This window comes from Electrona antarctica, assembly GCF_951216825.1.
Source record: "Electrona antarctica genome assembly, chromosome: 13".
Taxonomy (NCBI): domain Eukaryota; kingdom Metazoa; phylum Chordata; class Actinopteri; order Myctophiformes; family Myctophidae; genus Electrona; species Electrona antarctica.
In genome coordinates, this window is record NC_136794.1 from 27,306,831 (window position 1) to 27,328,280 (window position 21,450).

The 21,450-nt window shown below is 41.6% G+C and overlaps 2 protein-coding genes across 2 annotated transcripts in view; one reads left to right on the forward strand and one right to left on the reverse strand.

The window, feature by feature from the left end:
• The window catches only part of sctr (secretin receptor), a gene marked incomplete at both ends in the record, with an annotated part of 19,881 nt that extends 8,421 nt beyond the window's left edge, over nucleotides 1-11,460 (reverse strand). The window contains 4 exon segments of the mRNA XM_079517745.1: nucleotides 4,429-4,521; nucleotides 6,865-6,962; nucleotides 11,020-11,137; nucleotides 11,362-11,460. Of these exon segments, the coding sequence (XP_079373871.1) occupies nucleotides 4,429-4,521; nucleotides 6,865-6,962; nucleotides 11,020-11,137; nucleotides 11,362-11,460 (408 nt within the window).
• Nucleotides 11,461-18,613: 7,153 nt separating this feature from the next.
• Nucleotides 18,614-21,376, forward strand: ybey (ybeY metalloendoribonuclease). The gene is made up of 4 exons (XM_079518918.1): nucleotides 18,614-19,190; nucleotides 19,859-19,990; nucleotides 20,495-20,563; nucleotides 20,992-21,376. Exons 1-4 carry the CDS (start codon nucleotides 18,981-18,983, stop codon nucleotides 21,085-21,087), a joined length of 507 nt encoding a protein of 168 aa, XP_079375044.1. The 5' UTR covers nucleotides 18,614-18,980; the 3' UTR covers nucleotides 21,088-21,376.
• Nucleotides 21,377-21,450: the final 74 nt, after the last annotated feature.

Genomic DNA, 21,450 nt, shown 5'->3' on the forward strand with positions numbered 1-21,450 from the left:
TTATAGCGCCACCATGAGTCTGATTAAATTTTTTAAGTGGCATTTCTTCCTCTGCCTAGTGGGAATGTGCGTGCATAATTTCACGGAAATCGCCCGCTGTGTTGAAGATTTGAGGTATTTTGTTCAAAATGGACCAATACTGCAAACTTTGGAAGGCAATCTTAGCCAATCGGGATGGAATATGGGAAATCGGACAGATACATGTTGATCACATGACTGTGGAGATAGTGTATACCGATTTGTGTGATGTATGGATAAAATGTGTACGAGTAATCTACAGAAATGTGTTTTGCCAAAATGGGCCTCATGGTGGCGCCTCATAACTGGCATCCATCCATCCATCCATCTTCAACCGCTTATCCGTAGTCGGGTCGCGGGGGCAACAGCTCCACCAGAGTGCTCCAGACTTCCCTCTCCAGAGCAACATTAGTGACTTCCTCCTGGGGGATTCCGAGACGTTCCAAGGCCAGTGAGTCGATGTGTTTCCTCCAACTGCGCCTTGGTCTGCCCCGGGGTCTCCTCCCAGTGGGATGTGCCCTAGGGAGACGCCCGAGAGGCATCCTAACCAGATGCCCGAACCACCTAAGCTGGCTCCTTTACAGGCGAAGGAGCAGCGGTTCTACTCTGAGTCTCTCTCGTGTGACTGAACTTCTCACCCTATCTCTAAGGGAGATGCCAGCCACCCGTCGAAGAAAACTCATTTCGGCCGCTTGTATTCGCGACCTTATTCTTTCGGTCATGACCCACACTTCATGACCATAGGTGAGAGTAGGAACGAAGATTGCTCGGTAGACAGAGAGCTTTGCCTTCTGGCTCAACTCTCTTTTCGTCACAAGAGTGCGGTACAGCGACTGCAATACCACCCCTGCCGCTCCGATTCCCCCGGCTGATCTCCTTCTCCGTCCTCCCCTCACTCGTGAGGGGATGGAAAATGGGGAAGTAGATCACATGACTATATAGATAGTTTGTCGTTGGCATCCAGGGAGACAAACTGTGTGCACAGTTTGGCATCAACCGGGCCAACATTGCCGGAGAAGCTGGTAACAGATGGACGGACACACGGACGGAGTGCAAAACATACTCTCCCCATGCCTTCAGCTGGTGGAGACAAAACAAAATCAGACCCAATTGAAGTGAGTGGTGCTGTACTGTACTGTACTGTACTGTACTGTACTGTACTGTACTGTACTGTACTGTACTGTACTGTACTGTACTCCCTGGCCTCTGTGTGTGTGTGTGTGTGTGTGTGTGTGTGTGTGTGTGTGTGTGTGTGTGTGTGTGTGTGTGTGTGTGTGTGTGTGTGTGTGTGTGCGCGCTCTACTGGCCACTTGAGGTGTTGCAGCTATGTACATACACGTACGTACACACACATACACATACAGTACACAAATAGCTCTGCATAGGAGTGGCTAGCCCCACTCAAAATGTGGATGATGTATAAACTGTCTATGTATTAAATCACACCGGTTAAGCACTGCTGTCCTCGCTGCAGGAAGACTGCTCTCAGCAGAGGCTGGGAGGAGAAGCTGACGACAACCAGATCACTACGGGGGTATGATTTACATCATGTCCAGGGTGTGTACTTGTACATGAAGCTGCCTCACACTACAGAAACAGGAGATAGACTTCTGCCCTATGGGCCTCATGGCTCGGCCAACGCTTGATGCCGAGTGCCAAGCAGGGAGGCACTGGGTCCCATTTCTTTGGTATGACCCGGCCGGGGATCGAACACCGACCTCCCAGTCTCAGGGCGGACACTCTAACCACTATAAACCACTGAGCTGGTTTTAAGGGAGACATTTATTATAATTATGGAAATAATTAAGTAAACAGTAATCATATGGCAAATACATGGACATTGTATTTGAACACATATGGACAAACCCGCACCGTGACATGAACACAGAGAATACACACATTTATCAATAGACCAAGTTTAGCTATATGGAATGGAAAATCAATTAAACTCAAGTACTTAGTATTGATATAATTGATCATTTGCATTGCAAAACGATTTGATTGTGATTATTTCCATTGCAAAACTATACGATCCGATACAAAGACAAACAATACGATGTGTTGCTGATTACATATCGATAAGATATACTTCGATTTCTGAATTATTATATCATTACAGCCCTAATTAATCGGCACTGTAGCTGAGCAGCAGCGCACCTTGAGAGTGGTGATCTAGTGTGGGCGATGGAGCCAGGAGCGTTTTAGCATGGGGATATTGAAACGTTCGCAATTACATCATCTCATGGATTCGATGCATTTCTCTCTTCAACTACTTTTATTTTTATTTTTTTATCTTCTTCGCCTTTTTACCTCTGAGCCACAACTTGAAAATATCAATTTGTAATTGGTCACAATTTGTAATTGGTCACTGTCTCTCTCTATTGTGTGATCTAATCTAGACAATGTATTTGAAATCCTCTCTTTGAAATGGAAAAAGTAATGGAAATAATAATAATGAAGGCTATGACACAATTTTGACGCTTTATAGTTATTGCCGTTTGCAAAATGAAACAAAAGTAAGAGAAAGGGAGTAATGAGACACACGAGGCAGTGGAAGGATAATGAGCACGCTGCAACACAGTGAGGAGGAGGAGGAGGGGATTCACTGAGTGATTCTCTGCTAACTGGATGTGTCACGCTGTTCATCCTCTTCAATGAATCATTAACCACGTTCTCTAAATCCACCATGTTTATGTGCTCGGATCTCAGCCCACTTATCTTCACATTACTCACTGTCTGCGTCCTAAACAATTTAGCTGATACATTGTCCATAGCTGGGTCAAGGAAGAACAAACTCCTTAGTAGGATGATGCTAAACCACAGATGTTAAAACAAGCTTTCTTGAGCAGTTATACCGTACGGACATATGCATAATACATAAACCACCATAAATGTGGAAAAAAGAGGAAAAGGGGAACTTGTAGAAGTTTCACAAATCATCATCGTAGTAGGTGTAACTGCAGTAGTAATTTTAGATGAAGCAATGGCAGTATGTGGTAGTGGTGGTAGTAACAATAAATGTAGCTTTAGGAAAATTTTAGGAAAATTTCAAAGTAATCTGTGTGTAATAGTGCATGGTGGAAGCTGTTAAGCATTTTCTCATATACTAACGGACTATCGGTTGACATCCCTAGTAAGGATCTGTCTAAATTTTAACTTAAAAATAAACGGTGCATCAAACTTTGTATTAACATTCTGTGAGTCTTGTGTGTCATCAGGCCTGAAAACTGAAAACTATCTGCGTAACATCAACAAGTTAACCTCACATGACCTCATCTGCAAGGCCATAGGTCTGTTGTTGAATGAGCCTCACAGTTCAAAGGACCACAGTGGAAATAAGCTCTGGAGTGTTTTATCCTTTTGACAAATACTGTATGTACAAAACAAAAATCACGCATATGCATTTCTTTGTCAATCATGTACATTTTTGTTGTTGTTCTAAGTGGCTGGGCTTAGAATCATTTAAAGATGGGGTGATGTGTTTTTTCCCCCCTAAAACATGATCATCAGGTACTATGATTATACTAGGAGAAAGATTTATTTTCAAAAAAGTGTACAGAAAGTGTTAAAATGATGTGTTTATGTGGTCACAGTCACCAACCAGTTCATTAAGTATGCCTGTTTTGCCTGGTGGGTGGTGATGGGTGGTGATCCATCATCCACCTGAACTGAAGCCACACCCACAGCTGTTGTTGTATGATAAAGGGGGAGGGGTTAGTGGAGGGGATGATATTGCTATGTCACTATATCACTGTCATTTCGATTGGGCCTTTTGACCTCAGCCTCGATTGGGCTTTTTGAGAAACCAAAAATACATTGGGAAGACATATTTCAATATTCTAACCACACCTATCTATCTATCTATTAGAGTAATGTTAACTCCATACACATACAAAACAGAAAAAAGTACAAAAATCACGGAACTCCATCTTTAAGATTTAAAACAGTTCTCAAAAACGTTAAGAAATAGTGGAAAATAATGCTATTATTTAAAAAATAACTTAAATAAAAGCTCACAGCTCACAGTGTGACACGTTATGAGCTGGTAGATCCATTATTCTCTATTGATATACAACCAATTCTAGGATTGAATTAGTGTATGGCGGGCCCATGTGTGCTCCTCCTGAACAAGACTCTTCACCCGTTCGTTCAACCCAGATTTGGCTCAAACTAATCTGGGGTTCGCGACCAGGTTGAGAACCTCTAGCTGGAAGTTTTAGATTATAAACTTTCGATTCATGGAGATTGAAGTTCTATGCTGCAATCAGCAGAATTCAGTGTTTTTAATGGCACCTGTCTTTTTAAACCTGTGCTCATGCTGAAAGCTAAATATTAACACATTATACTCTGACAGTATGGACACAGGTGTCATAAGTAGTGTTACGTACCAGTGAAACCATAGTAGCTTACCTCAGAGAGACTGTCATTGAAGCCAAACTCGCAGGCTATCTCGTGGGGAGGGTATGGTTCTGTCCAGCCGTGTTCTGTGCAATTTTTAAACACTCTCCCTGGAGAGCGAGACAGGAGAAATATTCTTCAGTGGCTGGGCTATATTTCATTTAAATATACAGGCATATCTGTTACACTTAAACTTATAGTACAAATAGACCTATCCCATGTGATCCCATAAAGAATTGCGAACACAAAATTCTGAAGTGAGAGGACCCTTGGGGAATGCTTGGAGAATGATTACGCATGGTTTTATGTGATATGCTAACATGTTGGAGGACAGAAGAAAATAAGGAGGGACTCTGACATTATGCCTTTTAGGTTTTCCTACATAGCTTAAATAATATATTCAAATGAACATCTAAATGGAGGGATATTCAAATGGATTTCAGTGTTTTTGTTTTGTTTTGAGGGGCGTCAGGTAGCCCCTCCTATGCACAGCTTTGTGAGTGTATGAGTACGGCATGTGCTCTGCTCAGCTGATTGGCTGAGCACGGAATGTGATGTATGACGATGCATGATGATAAGCCCCTTACTTCACATGAGTGTGATTTTTGAGGGGCTTTAGGTTAGCCTATCCTATGCCCATCTTTCCAAGTTTGTGTGAACACAAACATTGGCTTGTGATTGGCTGATCACCCCTCAATGATTTGATTGGCTGAGCAAAGTACATATTGAGGCTAAAAGTGAGGGCAGAAAAGTGAAGACGGAAAAGTGAGGACGCAAATTGTGATTGGCTGGAATTACATTTGTGATGATTTGATTGACTGAGCACGGAATGTGATGTATGATGATGTATGAAGATAAGAGCACCCCTCACTTCACACAAGTGTGATTTTTGAGGGGCGCTAGCCCCTCCTATATGTTCAGCTTTGAGGGTTTGTGTAAACACAAACACTGAAGACAAGAGTGAGGAAGCAAATTGTGATTGGCCAGAATGAGATGATGTATGATGATGACGTATGATGATAAGAGCGCCCCTCACTTCACACAGGTGTGCTTTTTGAGGGGTGCTAGCCCCTCCTATATTCAGCTATTAGTGTAGATTTTCGTCTTACACAAACAATGAATGGAGAATGTATGTGACGTCATATGTGGACGAGCAAGTCGGCTATTGTCGTCCTACACAAAGATGTAATTCCCATTGACAATGAATGGAGAATGTACATCATATGTGGATTGTGGACGAGAAAATCGATGTTACATCATGATAAGATAAGAGCGCCACCACACGTGTGATTTTTGAGGGGCGCAAGCCCCTCCTAATATACAGGTTTAATGTTTGTTTTAGTTCAATGTTTGTTTTAAAAACGCTATTGACAATGAAGAGGGTTTAATGTCTGTCTTTAGTTCAATGTTTGTTTTAAAAACGCCATTGACAATGAAAATGTACGTCATCTTGTCCCTAACACAAACATTAAATGCCATTAACAATAAAGAGAATTTAATGTTTGTTTTGTCGCCGTTTGTTTTACATCACCATTACATTACCTAATCAACATGAGTTAGACTTTAATATATTAGCGCCCCTCACTTCACACGGGTGTGATTTTTGAGTGGTGCAAACCACTCCAATAACCAGCTTTGTCTGTATCTATGTGTCTATGTACATGTGTGTACCTGTACATGGGGCCACGTACAGGTGAGCATGGTTGCTATGGTTAGTGTGTGACGTCAGACCACAGCTGATCAGGCTATATAAGACCTTGCACCACTCAGTTCACACAGGTGTGATTTTTTACTTTTCTCACAGCAAACGGTGCCCTGCACCCTGTGCTGTTGAGCATAGCAGTAGGCTATCAATTTTAAATGTCAAGTGTTATGTGTAGTGTTTAGAATCCATTTCAACAAATTTACTTCGCTTTAAGGCTGCTTATAATGTACTGTCCTCTTCTGCACAAACAAAATACTTTAAGCAGAGATCAACTCATTTTTCTCAACAATGCTTACATAGATGCTGCTTTTTGGTCTGCTTTTTTATTTTTTATTATTACAGTATACAAAGTACATCCAACAAGTGTTAATTCATCCACATCCAACTCCAAAAGTGTACAAATTTGTACACTACATCTACTGTTATTGTTTGAAAATGTTTGAACAATTTTTAATTTTTTAACACAAATCTTCTCTTCTGGACATTTTTAGATCGGGGTCAGCGACCATATATACCAATTTGGTGGTCCTTGGCACAAAAAGGTTTGAGAACTACCAATCTGGGAACCCAGATTTTTTGGCAAAACAAAGGAAAAACAGCGGCAACAGTCTGTCTCGAGGGACTAGAGAACTACTGGCTTAGAAGGCATTTGTAGAATCGGCTCAGTTTAGTGCAGTTTAGTGTGTAAGGTCACCGACAGGACACTCATACACTACAGTAGGAAGTATATCCAGTCACCACTAACCTGTAGTGTGTAGGAACTTGGGGCAGGGTTGAGACACCACCTCTCCTTCAACAGCATGGGGCCAGCAGTTCAAGTGGTCCCAAAGACCTCGACACTCTGAGATAAGCAACATATAATAGACATTAACCTTCCTTTTTGTCTTTCAAAATGGATATGCCGTGTTTTGGGAAATAAAGTATGTATGCTATACACACCACTTAATGGCCTTATTCTTCCCCTAAACATATTTCTTTTGTAAAAACAAATGTATCTTGATACTTAGTTTAAACATCACTTTGTGCTATGTCTCTTTTGTTCCAACATCAAATCTGTTATACTAAACTAAGACAGCAAATGCATGACTTATAGGCCCAACTGAAGGTGGCTGGTGCCAGCTGGCCCCAAACACACGTTAACAAAACTAAAGAGACAAATGCAAATTCCTCTGTGCGATGTGTTTGCCTCTAAAGATAGTTCCCTTCTCAGTCACCTTCAAAAGGTTTTTTGCTTTGATTTTGTTTTGATATTTTATTTAACAGTATACCACGCATGGATGAATTACAGAGCTGTGCATCCTGACAGCTCTGGCGTCAGGCAAATTGCCTGTCTCTCTGATTTTTACTCTCTTGCCAAAGTGCCTTTGCTCATCTTCCTGCAGTGTAGGACTGTAGGTCATACACAAAATCCCAAAATATCAGAATGTTGTCAAAATTCTGTCACTAGATGGGTATGAAAATTAGGGTATTGTTGAGCAAATGGATCGGCCTATTAAACCAAGTGAAATTTTACACAAACATGTCATGCTTTCTTGTACAGCCTTAGGTAATAATTAAACCATACACACTCAACACATGGTATTATTATAGCCATATCTGCTGGACAGCGGATCCCCAGTCTCATGAGCAAAATGAAATATCAAACGCTTAATAAGACAACAAACCAATAATACTTTCACTGATTCAACCAATTCAAACACAATTCTCACCACCACATTCTCTCATATTTTCTACCAACCCAGGAGGGAAAACCATAGCAACATAAGTTTTCTGTGTCCCAAATCAAATTAGTTGACAGTTTATGTTATTACCTCCTGCTGTAATCGGAGATGGTACATTGCTTTCTCTCTGATCACGTTAGGCGAAAATGACCATAGCCCGCCAGGAGCAGAACGGTTATGGTGCGTTATATTAATCATAGTTCTTCTCCGTCTCTCCAGGCTTCTAAAGAGCAGTGGTGGAAAGTAACGATAAGTACTGTACTTAAGTACAATTTTTACTTGAGGTATTTGTACATTACTGGATCAAATTTCCAATACTTTTACTTCTACTCCACTACATCTCAGAGGCAAATATTGTACTTTTACTTTGCAACAATTGTTTGAAAACTATACTTACTAGTTACTAGTTACTTTTGGTTATTATTACAAAACGTACATTAACCACTTCAGCCCTATATACATTTCGGCCATTTGACAATAGCCGATCTACAAGCTCACAATGCGTTGCGAGCTTGTAGATCTGCTATTTTCAAAAGATGTTTTTTATAGGCCTACTTTTGAAAACTTGAAATGGGACATTCTGCATAATGAATACTTTTACTTTTGGTAAAGTACATTTTGATGCCAATACTTTTGTACTGTAAGGGTGCACTCACACAGGGGGAGGGGCGCACGAATGCGCCCCTCCCCCTCAAACCATGTGACCTCCATTGGAAATGCATTGGGCGGCCATGACACAACACAGCATTGATCCAACGAGCACAGAGAATTGCATTAACCGTGTGAGTGCACCCTAAGGCCTCATTCACACGTACCAAACACCAATCAAGCAATGTTTGGTCGTTTTTTTGTTTTTTTGGGCCACCACAATGCTTTTCCAATGGGAGTCACATGGTTTGATCAAACATTTGTGTTTGATCGCTGATTAATGATTGCTCCCCCCTCATCAAACAAAAATGTTTGGTCAAACCATGTGACTCCCATTGAAAATGAATTGGAGCAGCAATCAAAAAGCAATCAGGCATCACACACGGACCAAACATTTGTTGTGTAGGTGTGAACTAGGCCTAAGGCTGAGCTCACACCTTTCATGCAATTCTCTGTGCTCGTTGGGTGTTGTGTCATGGCCGCCCAGCGGCCCAATGCATTTCCAATGGAGGTCACATGGTTTGACCCAACATTGTGTTGTGTGAGGGGGAGGGGCGCAGTCGTGCGCCCCTCCCCCTCAAACAACACAATGTTGGGTCAAACCATGTGACCTCCATTGGCAATACATTGGGCGGCCATGACACAACACAACATGCATCCAACGAGCAGAGAATTGCATGAAAGGTGTGAGCTCAGCCTAAGGCTGAGCTCACACCTTTCATGCAATTCTCTGTGCTCGTTGGGTGCTCGTTGGGTGTTGTGTCATGGCCGCCCAGCGGCCCAATGCATTTCCAATGGAGGTCACATGGTTTGACCCAACATTGTGTTGTGTGAGGGGGAGGGGCGGACGACTGCGCCCCTCCCCCTCACACAACACAATGTTGGGTCAAACCATGTGACCTCCATTGGAAATGCATTGGGCCGCTGGGCGGCCATGACACAACACCCAACGAGCACAGAGAATTGCATGAACCGTGTGAGTGCACCCTAAGGCTGAGCTCACACCTTTCATGCAATTCTGTGCTCGTTGGATGCTCGTTGGATGCATGTTGTGTTGTGTCATGGCCGCCCAATGTATTGCCAATGGAGGTCACATGGTTTGACCCAACATTGTGTTGTGTGAGGGGGAGGGGCGGACGACTGCGCCCCTCCCCCTCACACAACACAATGTTGGGTCAAACCATGTGACCTCCATTGGAAATGCATTGGGCCGCTGGGCGGCCATGACACAACACCCAACGAGCACAGAGAATTGCATGAACCGTGTGAGTGCACCCTAAAAGGCTGAGCTCACACCTTTAATGCAATTCTGGTGCTCGTTGGATCAATGCTGTGTTGTGTCATGGCCGCCCAATGCATTTCCAATGGAGGTCACATGGTTTGACACAACATTGTGTTGTATGAGGGGGAGGGGCGCAGTCGAATGCGCCCCTCCCCCTCACACAACACAATGTTGTGTCAAACCATGTGACCTCCATTGGAAATGCATTGGGCCGCTGGGCGGCCATGACACAACACCCAACGAGCACAGAGAATTGCATTAACCGTGTGAGTGCACCCTAAGGCCCGACTCACACCTTTACATCTAGCATACAACATTGATGCATGCTTGTTGTATGAGATGTATAGCTGATGTTAATTTTTTTGACTAAAACCAGATTAAGACTAAACTACCGTATTGTCCCGAATATAAGACGACTCTGAATCTCTGATTATAAAACGACCCCCATTTTTCAAGACTCATTTGTGGAAAAAGAACATTGAATGTCAAATAGTCTAGTCCCTGATTATAATACGACCCATTTTTTCAGGATATTTCCATTGGAAAAAATATTCTTATATTCAGGCCAATAGGGTATTACTAAGAATAAATCAGAATGTGCTGTCAAAATTAACACTGAGACTAAAACACATAAGATTTTGATATGATTTAGTCGACTAAGACTAAACAATTTCAGATGACTAAAATAGGACTAAAACTAGATGGCATGCTATTCAAAAGACAAGACTAAGAAGACTAAATCAGAATTTGGTGTCAAAATTAACACTGAATCCAAAGCTATCTTATTCTTATATCCCCTTATCTTATAGCCTATCCCCGGACAATAATGTTGCTGATGTCTGAGGTGGGTGGGTCTTTCAGTACCTTCATGATGCTCAGTGACATCATGTTTACCTGCCCACATCCCTGGTTTTTATAGGCAAGTGTTAGTGAATATTTCACCCGTGATTAGTGATATATAGTGATAGAGAAAAATCCCATACACCCACAATGGTTCTTTTTTTTCTTCTTTTTTTACTGGACCATTCTCACATGTCCCAGGAATGTGTTGACTAAAGGACAAGTTCCCAGCTCCATTATTTATTTATTTTAGGAATATGTTTAAAATAATTCACACCCACGTTTTTCACCTATTTTGCCTCCCCCTATAAACTATATGATAGCCCCATAGCATAAGATACTTTATTCATTATTTATTCACTTTTATCATAAAGCTGAGGCATATTGGTTTCATATAACTTGCTTGCCTTTCCCCGAGCTTGTCGTGCTTCTGTTGAGTTTCAGTAGTTCTATACAGTCTACTTCATCTTGGAGGAAAATATAGTAGGGATCACATTCAGGAGGAACAGCTTGTACCAGCAAACACTGGAATTAAAGAAATGTGGAGAAAGAAAGGTTGAAACTTGAAAGTGTGAAATGGCACGTTCTGATGATAAGAAGCAAAACATGCAGCTATTATACATTTAGATTTTCCGATCATGTCACTGGTACTGGTGGGCTTTCTAAATCGTATCATATTTTTCACAAGACAAAGGGTGCAAAGTTTCTGTTGTAGGCTATAAAAGGCATCAAACAGTAGGCTAACTCACCTGGGAATACACCAACTCCAGAAGAAAAACTATATGCACTAATTCGCCGGGAATCCACACGGAGAATCCACATGGAGATCTCGTCATTGATTCACCCATGCCTAATAGCCTAATATCAGAAAACGGATAAAGATTCTCTCTTTTTTAAGAGAGTTTATATTCATGAAAGTCAGATTTTGCTGCAGGTTCGTTCAGTTCAGTTGAGTCTCTCACCTCAAACTGAGCAGACAGAGCAGTTCTCCAATTTCAGCAGCACGCGGGCTGTTGCTTCACCATTCACGTATAGGCTAATCTTTGATATAGGTTATTATTACAAAACGGCAGTAACAGCATACAGAAATAATATCGCTGGTTTGTCGTGCACACTGCAGCTGTATCATGTAGCCTACAGGTGGCAGACAGACATTGAGTCTGTGAGAGCGTGTGTGGCGCACACATCATGACATATCCCTGGACCCTCCTTCCTTCTGCGTTAATTGCTTGTTGACCTATTCACTCTCTTATTAATCACTGGACTCATGTCAACACACATGCATCATTAATTGTTTGATGAATTGAAAATGGAGGACCCAATTAAGTCATAGTGCTTTTTCTGGTTTTATCCTCTTTATAGCATATTTTGTATTAATTTGAACTGTATCTGTACCCATTCTGCAAACTCAAACTGTTAATACAATTTTCAAACAATCAGGTGTAGCCATATAGGTGTATAATAATGTCTATGGGGGGTTTTAGCCTCTCAGACCTTAATGTTTTGTTGTTGGATAAGATTTTGTTCACAATTCCATGCTGAATTGAAGTGGTACCAGTCCATTAGAAGGGAGATAACAGGCAAATGTTGATCAAAATAACAATTCTTCTACATTCTCTAGGCTAATTGTGTAGAGATGTTTACTCGTTTTACTCTTGAGGTAAAATTAAACCAATGGATCCTTGCAGGTCCATTTGCATTTGGAGTAAAATATATTTGGATCGAGTGTTGGTTACCAATACCAACTGGTTCCTCTTCCTTTTACCTGTTCCATCCATGTTGTTTAAGTTCTAGATTGAAATTGTATAAATTAATAATTTATTAGTGATAATATTCTTCTGTGTTACGTCTTTGTGGGGACCCCCTGGGGGTCCTTGAGTGGGTCCCTGCAGCAAAATTAGTTAAGATAGCATGACAATCTCTATTTAATCACTTTAAATGAGTAAGTACAAGTAGGCTATATAGCTCTGGTCCTTAAAGGGCCACTTCACCCCTTTTGCAACCAGAGCTTATTTTAATGATGTTTAGGACACAAGAAACACTTTCCTGGGGGGTTTTATGTGTGTAATATGTTTTGTTTATATTTTAGTCATGATGCCATGTTCATGACCAAAAACCTGTCAAGAAAATGGGGTCTCACTTACTTCCTGGACTACAAAGACACACCTCCATGCAGCCTCCACCCTCTCCACAAGGAGGTGAATTAAGTGCACTAAAGCATTATGGGCATTGTAGGAATTCAGCAATCCAGTCAAACCCTATAGTCAAACACATAGGGTCGTTTGCACCAAGAAAGATTAAATAAAGCTTAGTTTAGTGTTAATCAAGGATTTGTTGATCAAGGATTAATTTTAATTCGAGTTGTGTCGCACCACTTAATTTTAAGCATTGCTTAACAGATCTGTGATTAAATCCTTAACCTGTGATTAAAATCCATTAAACTGTGATTAATTAATGGATTAAACTTTGTTGTGTGTCCGCCATCTTGGTTTTGCGCTGTAAATAAACAGCAGCAGTCGTGAGCATCATTAGCGTTACTATTTCATTCATATTTGAGAATGTTTAAATTAAATTATAGTGCCTGCAGCAAAAATATATATGATAATAAAAACCGTCTCGCTCGCTAAAAAAATAACCAACAGACGTATAAACATGTTGTTTTCATTTAAAATAATTAATCCCTTATTGATACTTAAATCAAAGTTTAAAGTAGTGGTGCAACAGGATTGACATTAATCCAGGTTTACTGTGAAAATTAAAACCAAGATTAAAAAAACAAAACCAAGATTAAAAGGATGGTTTAAAACTAAACTGGATTAGTGAAAACTAGGTTTAAAGTTTGGTGCAACTGGATTAATAGATGAACCTTGATTTAAACCAGATTAAGGCTTAATCTTTCTTGGTGCAAACGACCCATAGACTTCATTATTTCTCTGGCCATATGGTGCAAATTTCAAATTGTGCTACTGTTACTACAAATACTACCAGTGAGACGCCTTGAGGGCGAGAAGCGACCTCACCCTAAAGGGCGAGTTTGCGTGCGCACATCCGCCTGGGTGACGGCAGACTGCTGGGCGAGTGTTGGCGCTTTGGCATGGGGGGTCAGACAACATATGGAATGAATTCTGTACTGGCCATATATGGAGCGTGTCTTGAGTATGCAGGGTTTGATGAGGTCGATCAGATCATGTGGAATGTCAAAACAGGAAGGACGGGTGGGGAAGGATATATGGAATGTCAGAACAGGTCAGCTCCATATATGGAGATGTAAGGGTCACATGTAGAGTTGCTGGCCGGCTCCATATATGCAGATCTAGGTGATACATGGAGAAGACTGGATGTCTTCTCCATGTATGGTTATCCAGGTTAGATGAGGTCAGTGTCATGATCTTCATATATGGAGATGGCCATATGGTGGCGTGACGTGTCACGAGGTGTGATGTCACGAGGTGTGATGTCACGAGGTGTGACCATGAGGCGTGATGTCACGAGGCGTGACCATATATGGAAGCGTGATGTCACGCCAGTCACGGTGATGTCACGAGGTGTAACCATATATGGAGGTGTGATGTCATGAGGCGTGACTTATGAGCCATGGGTAACTAACTAACGGAGGGACGGACAGGAGATGCAGGTCTTCATGGAAAATTGGACCTACTATGGTCGCAATTAAGATTGAGTGACTGCAGTTTCTTCCAGCGGTGAAATGTCCCTTTAAGGCTAAGGAGAAGTATATGGACTATATGGACCAATGCTGCGTGTAGGCCTATAGCACTTTGATGAATCTGGATGAAGAGGGATGCCACCAGCCCAGAACTATGACTGATGCACACCATTTCATAGAGCACACCCATTAGGCTACACGCTCTCACATGTTTATCTCCGGTTTCCCTTTTACGATAAGCCTGTTGACTTTCTCATTGTCAATAGGTGGATTATTTATAGGTCTGCTAATCAACGCAGTCTAAAATAGCATCTGCAGAGGGAAGCTGTATAAAAGAATGAGGAAGGAGCCTGGTTGGGACCTCACACGTGTAGCCTAAAATGTTGCATTTTACTCTATGCTCATATCCAGTTAACCACATTAATCCATTCCTGACATCACTATTTTTGGCACATTTTCAAAAGATTAAAAAAATATAAAAGTTTTAACAAAAGTGGAAATAGTCAATGCAGGCTCATGATTGTGAGTTTGATTTTAGCTATTTGTCATAAATGGCTTAAGTGGTTAGGACAGCGATTCCCAAGCTGTGGGCCGGTGTCGACTGGGTGGGCCATAAGGATATTGCAAGTGGGCCCCCAAATAAAGTGCCAAAACACTAACATTTGAATGAAAAAACATATTGTAAAAAAGGTATTTTGTCTTTAAAACCTTGAAACATTAGTTTTAATTGGAACTTAAAGTACACTATGTATAGTTCCAATGATCCAAGCTGGAACACACAGTCAATTAATTGGTCAATAAAATAAACAAGCTCATGCTCTGAAAGTGCACGCAGCCCACCCACGGCACAGCAGGTCGGCAGCTGACCTACCCTGTTAAGTGGTCAGATGGGTAGGCCGTGAGCCTGTGAACAAGATTTTCAAGTGCCTTGGTCCAGAAAAGGTTGGGAACCACAGGATTGGGTAGCCTACTTTAAGTAGATTTTGATGTCAGTACTTTTGTACTTTTACTCAAGTACATTTTGAAATCTGGACTTTTTACGAGTCTTCTACATTGCAGTAATGATACTTTTACTTAAGTAAAACATTTGAGTACTTTTTCCACCACTGTTGATGTATTTGATTTGCACAAATACAGTATACATAATATTATGTTAGTTGACTTAGTTCTATCCATAGGAAAGGTGACAGTTGTGCGAACTTGTGCCAGACGTGTTTCTCCCAATTTAATCATTATGCCAATACCCAATTTCCCCACATGCAGTCACTGTCTGCAACCTTACAATTGGTCATGTGGGAGGGTATACACTAGTACAGTTGTATTTCTCCTCTAACTGCTTCTTTTCACCCAATCTGAGATTCCCATGATTCCCATCAGCAAAGGAAAAACAGTCTTCATGAGAGACTATAATTTTCACCTGAAGTTTCACTGGGAGGACTGCATGCGGAGCAGCAGAGGAATACACTATCAAAACATTTATTTGATGTGTGATGTGATTTTGATGTGTTTATAAGAAAGAAGAAAATATTGGAATGGGATAATGTTATTTTGTGAACATGTGAAATATTGATACAGTAACTGCTCTTTAGACAAAGAAATAAACGTAAATGGTGAATTTAAACTGCAGAATTGGAAAAGGAAGAGACTCCTGTTTTTCCCTGTAGGCCTATATTCAGCCATTCAGTTTTACAAAGATAATCTGTTGTACTACGCCACACCCCTGGGGTATGTGCACCAATCCTGAAATAAGGGTAGATCTTTAGATTTTACTGCCAACTCATTTTGCCTCGCTTCCAGGACAACAAGTGTTAATTCTCCCTTATATGAACATATACTTACAAAGAGAACCCACATGTGCATACTTACTCCTCTACATTGCTTACCGAGAGAATCCTGTTGGGAAGAATATTGTTAAAATCCTTATGCATATTACTATACATTGTTGAATTCTGTGATCAAAAAAGTATTAAGCCTTACACTGTATTCTAGTAAGAATTACATTTGTTTGTATCTAGCTGTTTTGCAGTTTTACACATTTCTACATAAAAAGACTATATCAGAATGATTCAACTGGTCTGACAGTTAATGTGGACTTTAGATTTTAGAGGTGTACATGCTTATGGTGATGACAGCACAGAGGCTGTAAGATTAGTAGACTTATTCCAACCTGAAATGTTGCTGGTGCTGAACAAACAGTATAGTCTAGCAAATTATTTCTATCAAAATATAGATTATATTAACACTTGTTTTTTTTAAGTCATTCAACTCTGATTCACTTTTTTTCTCCCAGGTCTGCGTATTTAACTCAAGATTTAACTAGATTTTAGACAGTTGAGTCCGAGGGCGCGTGTAAGTAAATCACGCTGCGCGTGTATCTGTCATCATCTGTCACAGGGCGCCGCCATCTGTTTCTGACATTGACAACAACGAGCTCTGGCCAATCAGACGCGCGGGGCGTCACCAAGAGCGGGTCTCTGTCTAAAATCGGACGTAGAAAGAAATCACGCGCCGGCACCGGGCTAAATAGCGCACTGTGCTATGCAAAGAGTGCGCGGTGCGCTCGCGGATTAAGGTTGGTGAGGGGTGCGTTGCTCCCCTGCTTGCGGTTATGTTTAGGTTAGAGTTAGAGATAGGGTTAGTACTAGTCATAGAGTACTAGTAGGCACTAGCAGGGCCTGGCTGGAAACAAGTTCTTCCTCGTGAAACCAGATACCCTGGGTAAATATAGATTGATTGATTGATTGATTGATTGAAGAATTTATTAACAGTTTGCAGAATTACAGTACATTTCAAGCACAAACTCAATACAAAGGCTGTTAACTGTGAGTGGACGACCCAATTAAGCATTACACTTGTTTCCAACAGGGTCCACCATGTTCAAATCATCAAAACATTTAGAGACGTACAAATAGACACTTCTATAGACAGAACAGGAATTCATCAAAAAAGAATTCATCAAAAAGGAGGTAAAAAGGGAAAAGAAAAATATACAGTGAGGGGAAAAAAAGGGGGGGGCGGGGGGGGGGATTCACGTTCAGCTCCGTTAAATTGTTTGTTTTCCTTGGAGGAGCTGCGTTGGGTCCCCAAGTCGGCTCCGTGGCCGTACCTTGAGTTGGCTGTGTGGCCGTGACCATCTCTTGTGTTGTCCTTGCGTTGGGTCCCCAAGTTGGCTCAGTGGCCATACCTTGAGTTGGCTGTGTGGCCGCGACCGTCTCTTGTGTTGTCATTGCGTTCGTGTTTGAGGGATTCCGATTTTACAGGGGCCAGTTTCGAATTGCAGCCGTCCGTAGGTGCCCTTTGAGAGCGGTTTTGAAAGAGTCAAGGGATTCGCATGTCTTAATGACAGTTGGTAGGGCGTTCCACATTTTAGTGGCATAGGAGCGAAAAGAATTTAGTCCCTTGTTTGTGCCGAATCTGGGTTGTACATGGTTCGTTGCACTCCCTCTGGTGTTGTGGGTGTGGACTTCGTTAACATTAAGGAAGTATCTAGACAGGTACATGGGTATCTTGGTGGTGTATCGAATCTTGTGGACCAGACCCATTGCAAGATGCTGTACTCTGTCGTCGACCCTAAGCCATTCCAGCCTGTCGAAGTGGGCAGGGGTGAGGTGGGTTCGGGGGGCTAGATCAAGTAGGAGCCTGACCAGTTTGTTTTGGGAAGTCTGGAGCCTGGTTTTAAGGGCCTTTGAGGTGCTGTGGTACCAGGAGGTGCATGCATAGTCAAAGAAACCCTGTACAAGGGCTCCTGTTAAGGTCTTCAAGGTGTTTTTGTTGACCAGTGAGGAGATCCTGTAGAGGAATCTTGTTCTATGGTTGACTTTTTTGATTACGTTGGTGGCCATTTTATCACCGGAAAGATTAGCCTCCAGGATGGAACCTAGGTAGGTAATTTCATCTTTACGTGTGATAACATTGTCACCCACTCTAACCAAGAAGCCATTTGCCTTGCTGAGATTACTAATAGAGCCAAAGAGAATGGATTCAGTTTTTCCCAGGTGTAAAGATAGTTTGTTATCAGCGAGCCAGGTGCAGATTCTACCGAGTTCAGAGCTGAGGGCATTTTCAACCTGCAGTTTGTCCCTGTCCGAGACCAGCAGTGCTGAGTCATCTGCGAACAGGAACAAGTTGCAGTCACATAGATTTCATTTCATTTCATTTCAAACACTTGTGTGCGGTCCAAAACACAGCCCAGCGCTTCCTACTCCACTGACAACCAATCACAGCGCTCCAAATTCCCTCCCATCATAGGAATAAAAAACTCGCTCCCGGGGCGCAGTTGAGTCTTAAGGGGACTTGTTGCACTGATGCACGTATGATTACTTCCTGTTCCGGTCCGTACAACATTTACTCTCGGGCTGTTGCTCCAGTGCACCGGTTTTTCATTTCATCACCAGTGACCAAACCACGCACCACTGTCATACGAAGATGTGACGTTTACTGCGATCATTTTCGCTTAACGATAGAGTTGGCAAATACTTACAGCTACATGCCGATTGCCGACATTGTTTTTGGCGATTGTATTGATTAACAATCTACTGCCTAGTGCCTGGAGTGTCACCTTGAATGCTAGTGTGTGTGGCTAAATCTAGCTCGTAAGCCCGCACACTTGCCGATATTCCTTTTTTTCTTTTCTGTGACATTCATACAAATGATCTCATGTCACCTTTTATCTGATTATTATTTTTTGTTTTCGACAATTTAACCATGGGTGTTGTTCTGCGGAACATCCAGAAGGTGGTGCCGTTTCGCCGTGCCAGGCTGCGTAAGGACGTGGACACACTGAGACACATCCTGGGCGTCCAGAAGTTCGACCTGGGCATCATCTGCGTGGACAACCGCAGGATGCAGCACATCAACCACATCTACAGGAAGAAGAACGAGCCCACTGATGTCTTGTCCTTCCCATTCTACGAGGTAGGCTACTGTAGCAGTCTTTGGCGGAGTACTCGAATGTTTTACTTATTACTGCAATGATGTAGAAATTCACTCTGTTAAAAGTAAAAGTCCAGAAGTAAAAAATGTCTTGAGTAAATGTACTAGTATTGGTATCAAAATATACCAAAAATCCAGACCCACAAGCCGCCCCGCGTCCGAAACGGTAGAAAAGTGACAGTTACCATGTGGGGGTCCCTCTACTGTACTGTACTGTCACTGTACTGTACTGGCACACCCGAAAGCATCATATATACAGTTAATACGTGCGTGTGTGTTTGTGTGTGTGTTACAACCATGATGTTTTTGTGCTCATACCCACCCAGACACCCAGCCAGCCAGCCACCCACCCACACACACACATAGCTCCGTAAGGGAGTGGTTGCACCACTCAAAAACAAACAAAAAAAACTCAACATTGTGCTCGAGTAGTTATTGTAGTAAATTTTCTTAGTTACTTTACACCACTGTCAATGATTCTCAACCTTTTTAATGTTATATCGACGTAGAGATAGGGTCTGTTTGAGAGCACTGCCTCCAAGATTTTCAAGACAAAACCGTCCTAGTGCAAATAACTTACAAATCAATGGAGGTGAATAGTCATTAAATTCAAGAAACCATTATTGAATCAGCATACATGCATCTCTCAGGATCTGCGGCCAGGCAAGCTGCCCTGTACCATTCACAGAGATGAGCTGAACCTTGGAGATGTGTTTTTGGGAGTCGAGTTCCTGATGAAACAATGCCAGGAGGAATCCTTGGATTTACACGGAGTTCTCACTGTGAGTAGTGATTATTTTATTTACCAAAAATGTAGTTGTTCTCAAACCCCCAAATTATATATATATATATATATATATTTGGCATAATATTTATTTGGCAGCAGAACATCTGAACATATTTGGTGCAAGGGGGAAGGAACGAGTTGTCAAAATAATTAAAAATGTACAATTATAATATAATTACTGTTAAAAAATAGCCTCACAACGGGTCCCATAGCGACGCGCCATGAGCTTGTAGATCAGCTATGTTTGAATATTTTAAAGTATAGGGTTCAGTTGATTTGTATGCTATAACTGGGTGTGGCAATGAGCAACAGACCAGTGGAAGCAGCTCGTCTCTCAGATGACAATGCTATAACCTGGTCCTATTTGGTTGGGGGCCCCCTGGTACCCCCTCAGTCTCCGGACCCAACTTTGAGAACCACTATTTTAATGCTTCTTTATAAAAAACAATATTCACATTTGTGAACTTTATCCAATTGGTCCACTGCTCTCCTGACGCAGGTTGTCACGGCTCATGGGATCTGTCACCTGCTGGGATACCGACATGAGACAGATGAGGAATGGACTGAAGTAAGTATGAAACATTTATGTTGCTATATCAGTGCTCAAACGTTTTCACTCAAGGACCCCCACAATTATATGTATTGCCTGCAGACCCCCATCCCATCTAAAAATATTTTGTTCCAGTTAACCCCAGAAGCAAAGATTTGAGATAAAAAGGTTCAACTTTTCATGATTTTTCAAAGAATAGCCGAGCTTGCTATTTTTGAATAGCAAAGTATAAAATGACAGCTTCTTTCCCAGTTTAAATGGGTTGATTGGAGATGGCAGCACTGTTAATTTAATGAGCCGTTTGTGCTTCATAGGATAGTGAGGGCGGAGATGAGAATGGAATACATGACTTAAGTTATGCAGCTGAAACATTGTTCCATGATTTGCATACATTTCAAGTACTCTCAAAATACTGTGTTTTTAAGTTAAAATGTCTTTGTTTACAGATGCTACAGAGGGAGAGTTACATTCTAAGCGAGTACAACAGGCTCACAGGCCGACACCTGGAGCCACTGACCAAGAGATGTAGCCAAAATAGTTAACTACTTCAGTCACAATGGATCGACTTGAATGGTGCTCTGCATGCATTAATGACTGTACATACACTGTTATCTTGGACCAGTAACTTGAAAAGTGTTGTGCCATGAGCTGTGAACCAATCATGGAAATATATTGAAACAATACCCAAATTGCCTTTACTTACGGCAATTACAAATGTTTAACTTTTTTTTTTTTTTCTTGTTTCACAAATTATGCTTTTAAATGTTTTGAGGAAGAAATCCTCAAGTATCTTTTCACTAGTCTTTTATTAAAATCTGCATATTAAATCTGCATGTTAGGAAGTCAAATGCTGTATGAACAGGTAGAAAAAGCTGTCCAACGTTGCTTCACAAATACAGTATGCA

Excerpts from the sequence above, each read along its gene's own strand:
- ybey (XM_079518918.1), top strand. The coding sequence starts at position 18,981 with ATGGGTGTTGTTCTGCGGAACATCCAGAAGGTGGTGCCGTTTCGCCGT. Across the intron at positions 19,991-20,494 it reads ATTTACACGGAGTTCTCACT|GTTGTCACGGCTCATGGGAT; the intron begins GTGAGTAGTGAT and ends CTCCTGACGCAG. Across the intron at positions 20,564-20,991 it reads CAGATGAGGAATGGACTGAA|ATGCTACAGAGGGAGAGTTA; the intron begins GTAAGTATGAAA and ends CTTTGTTTACAG.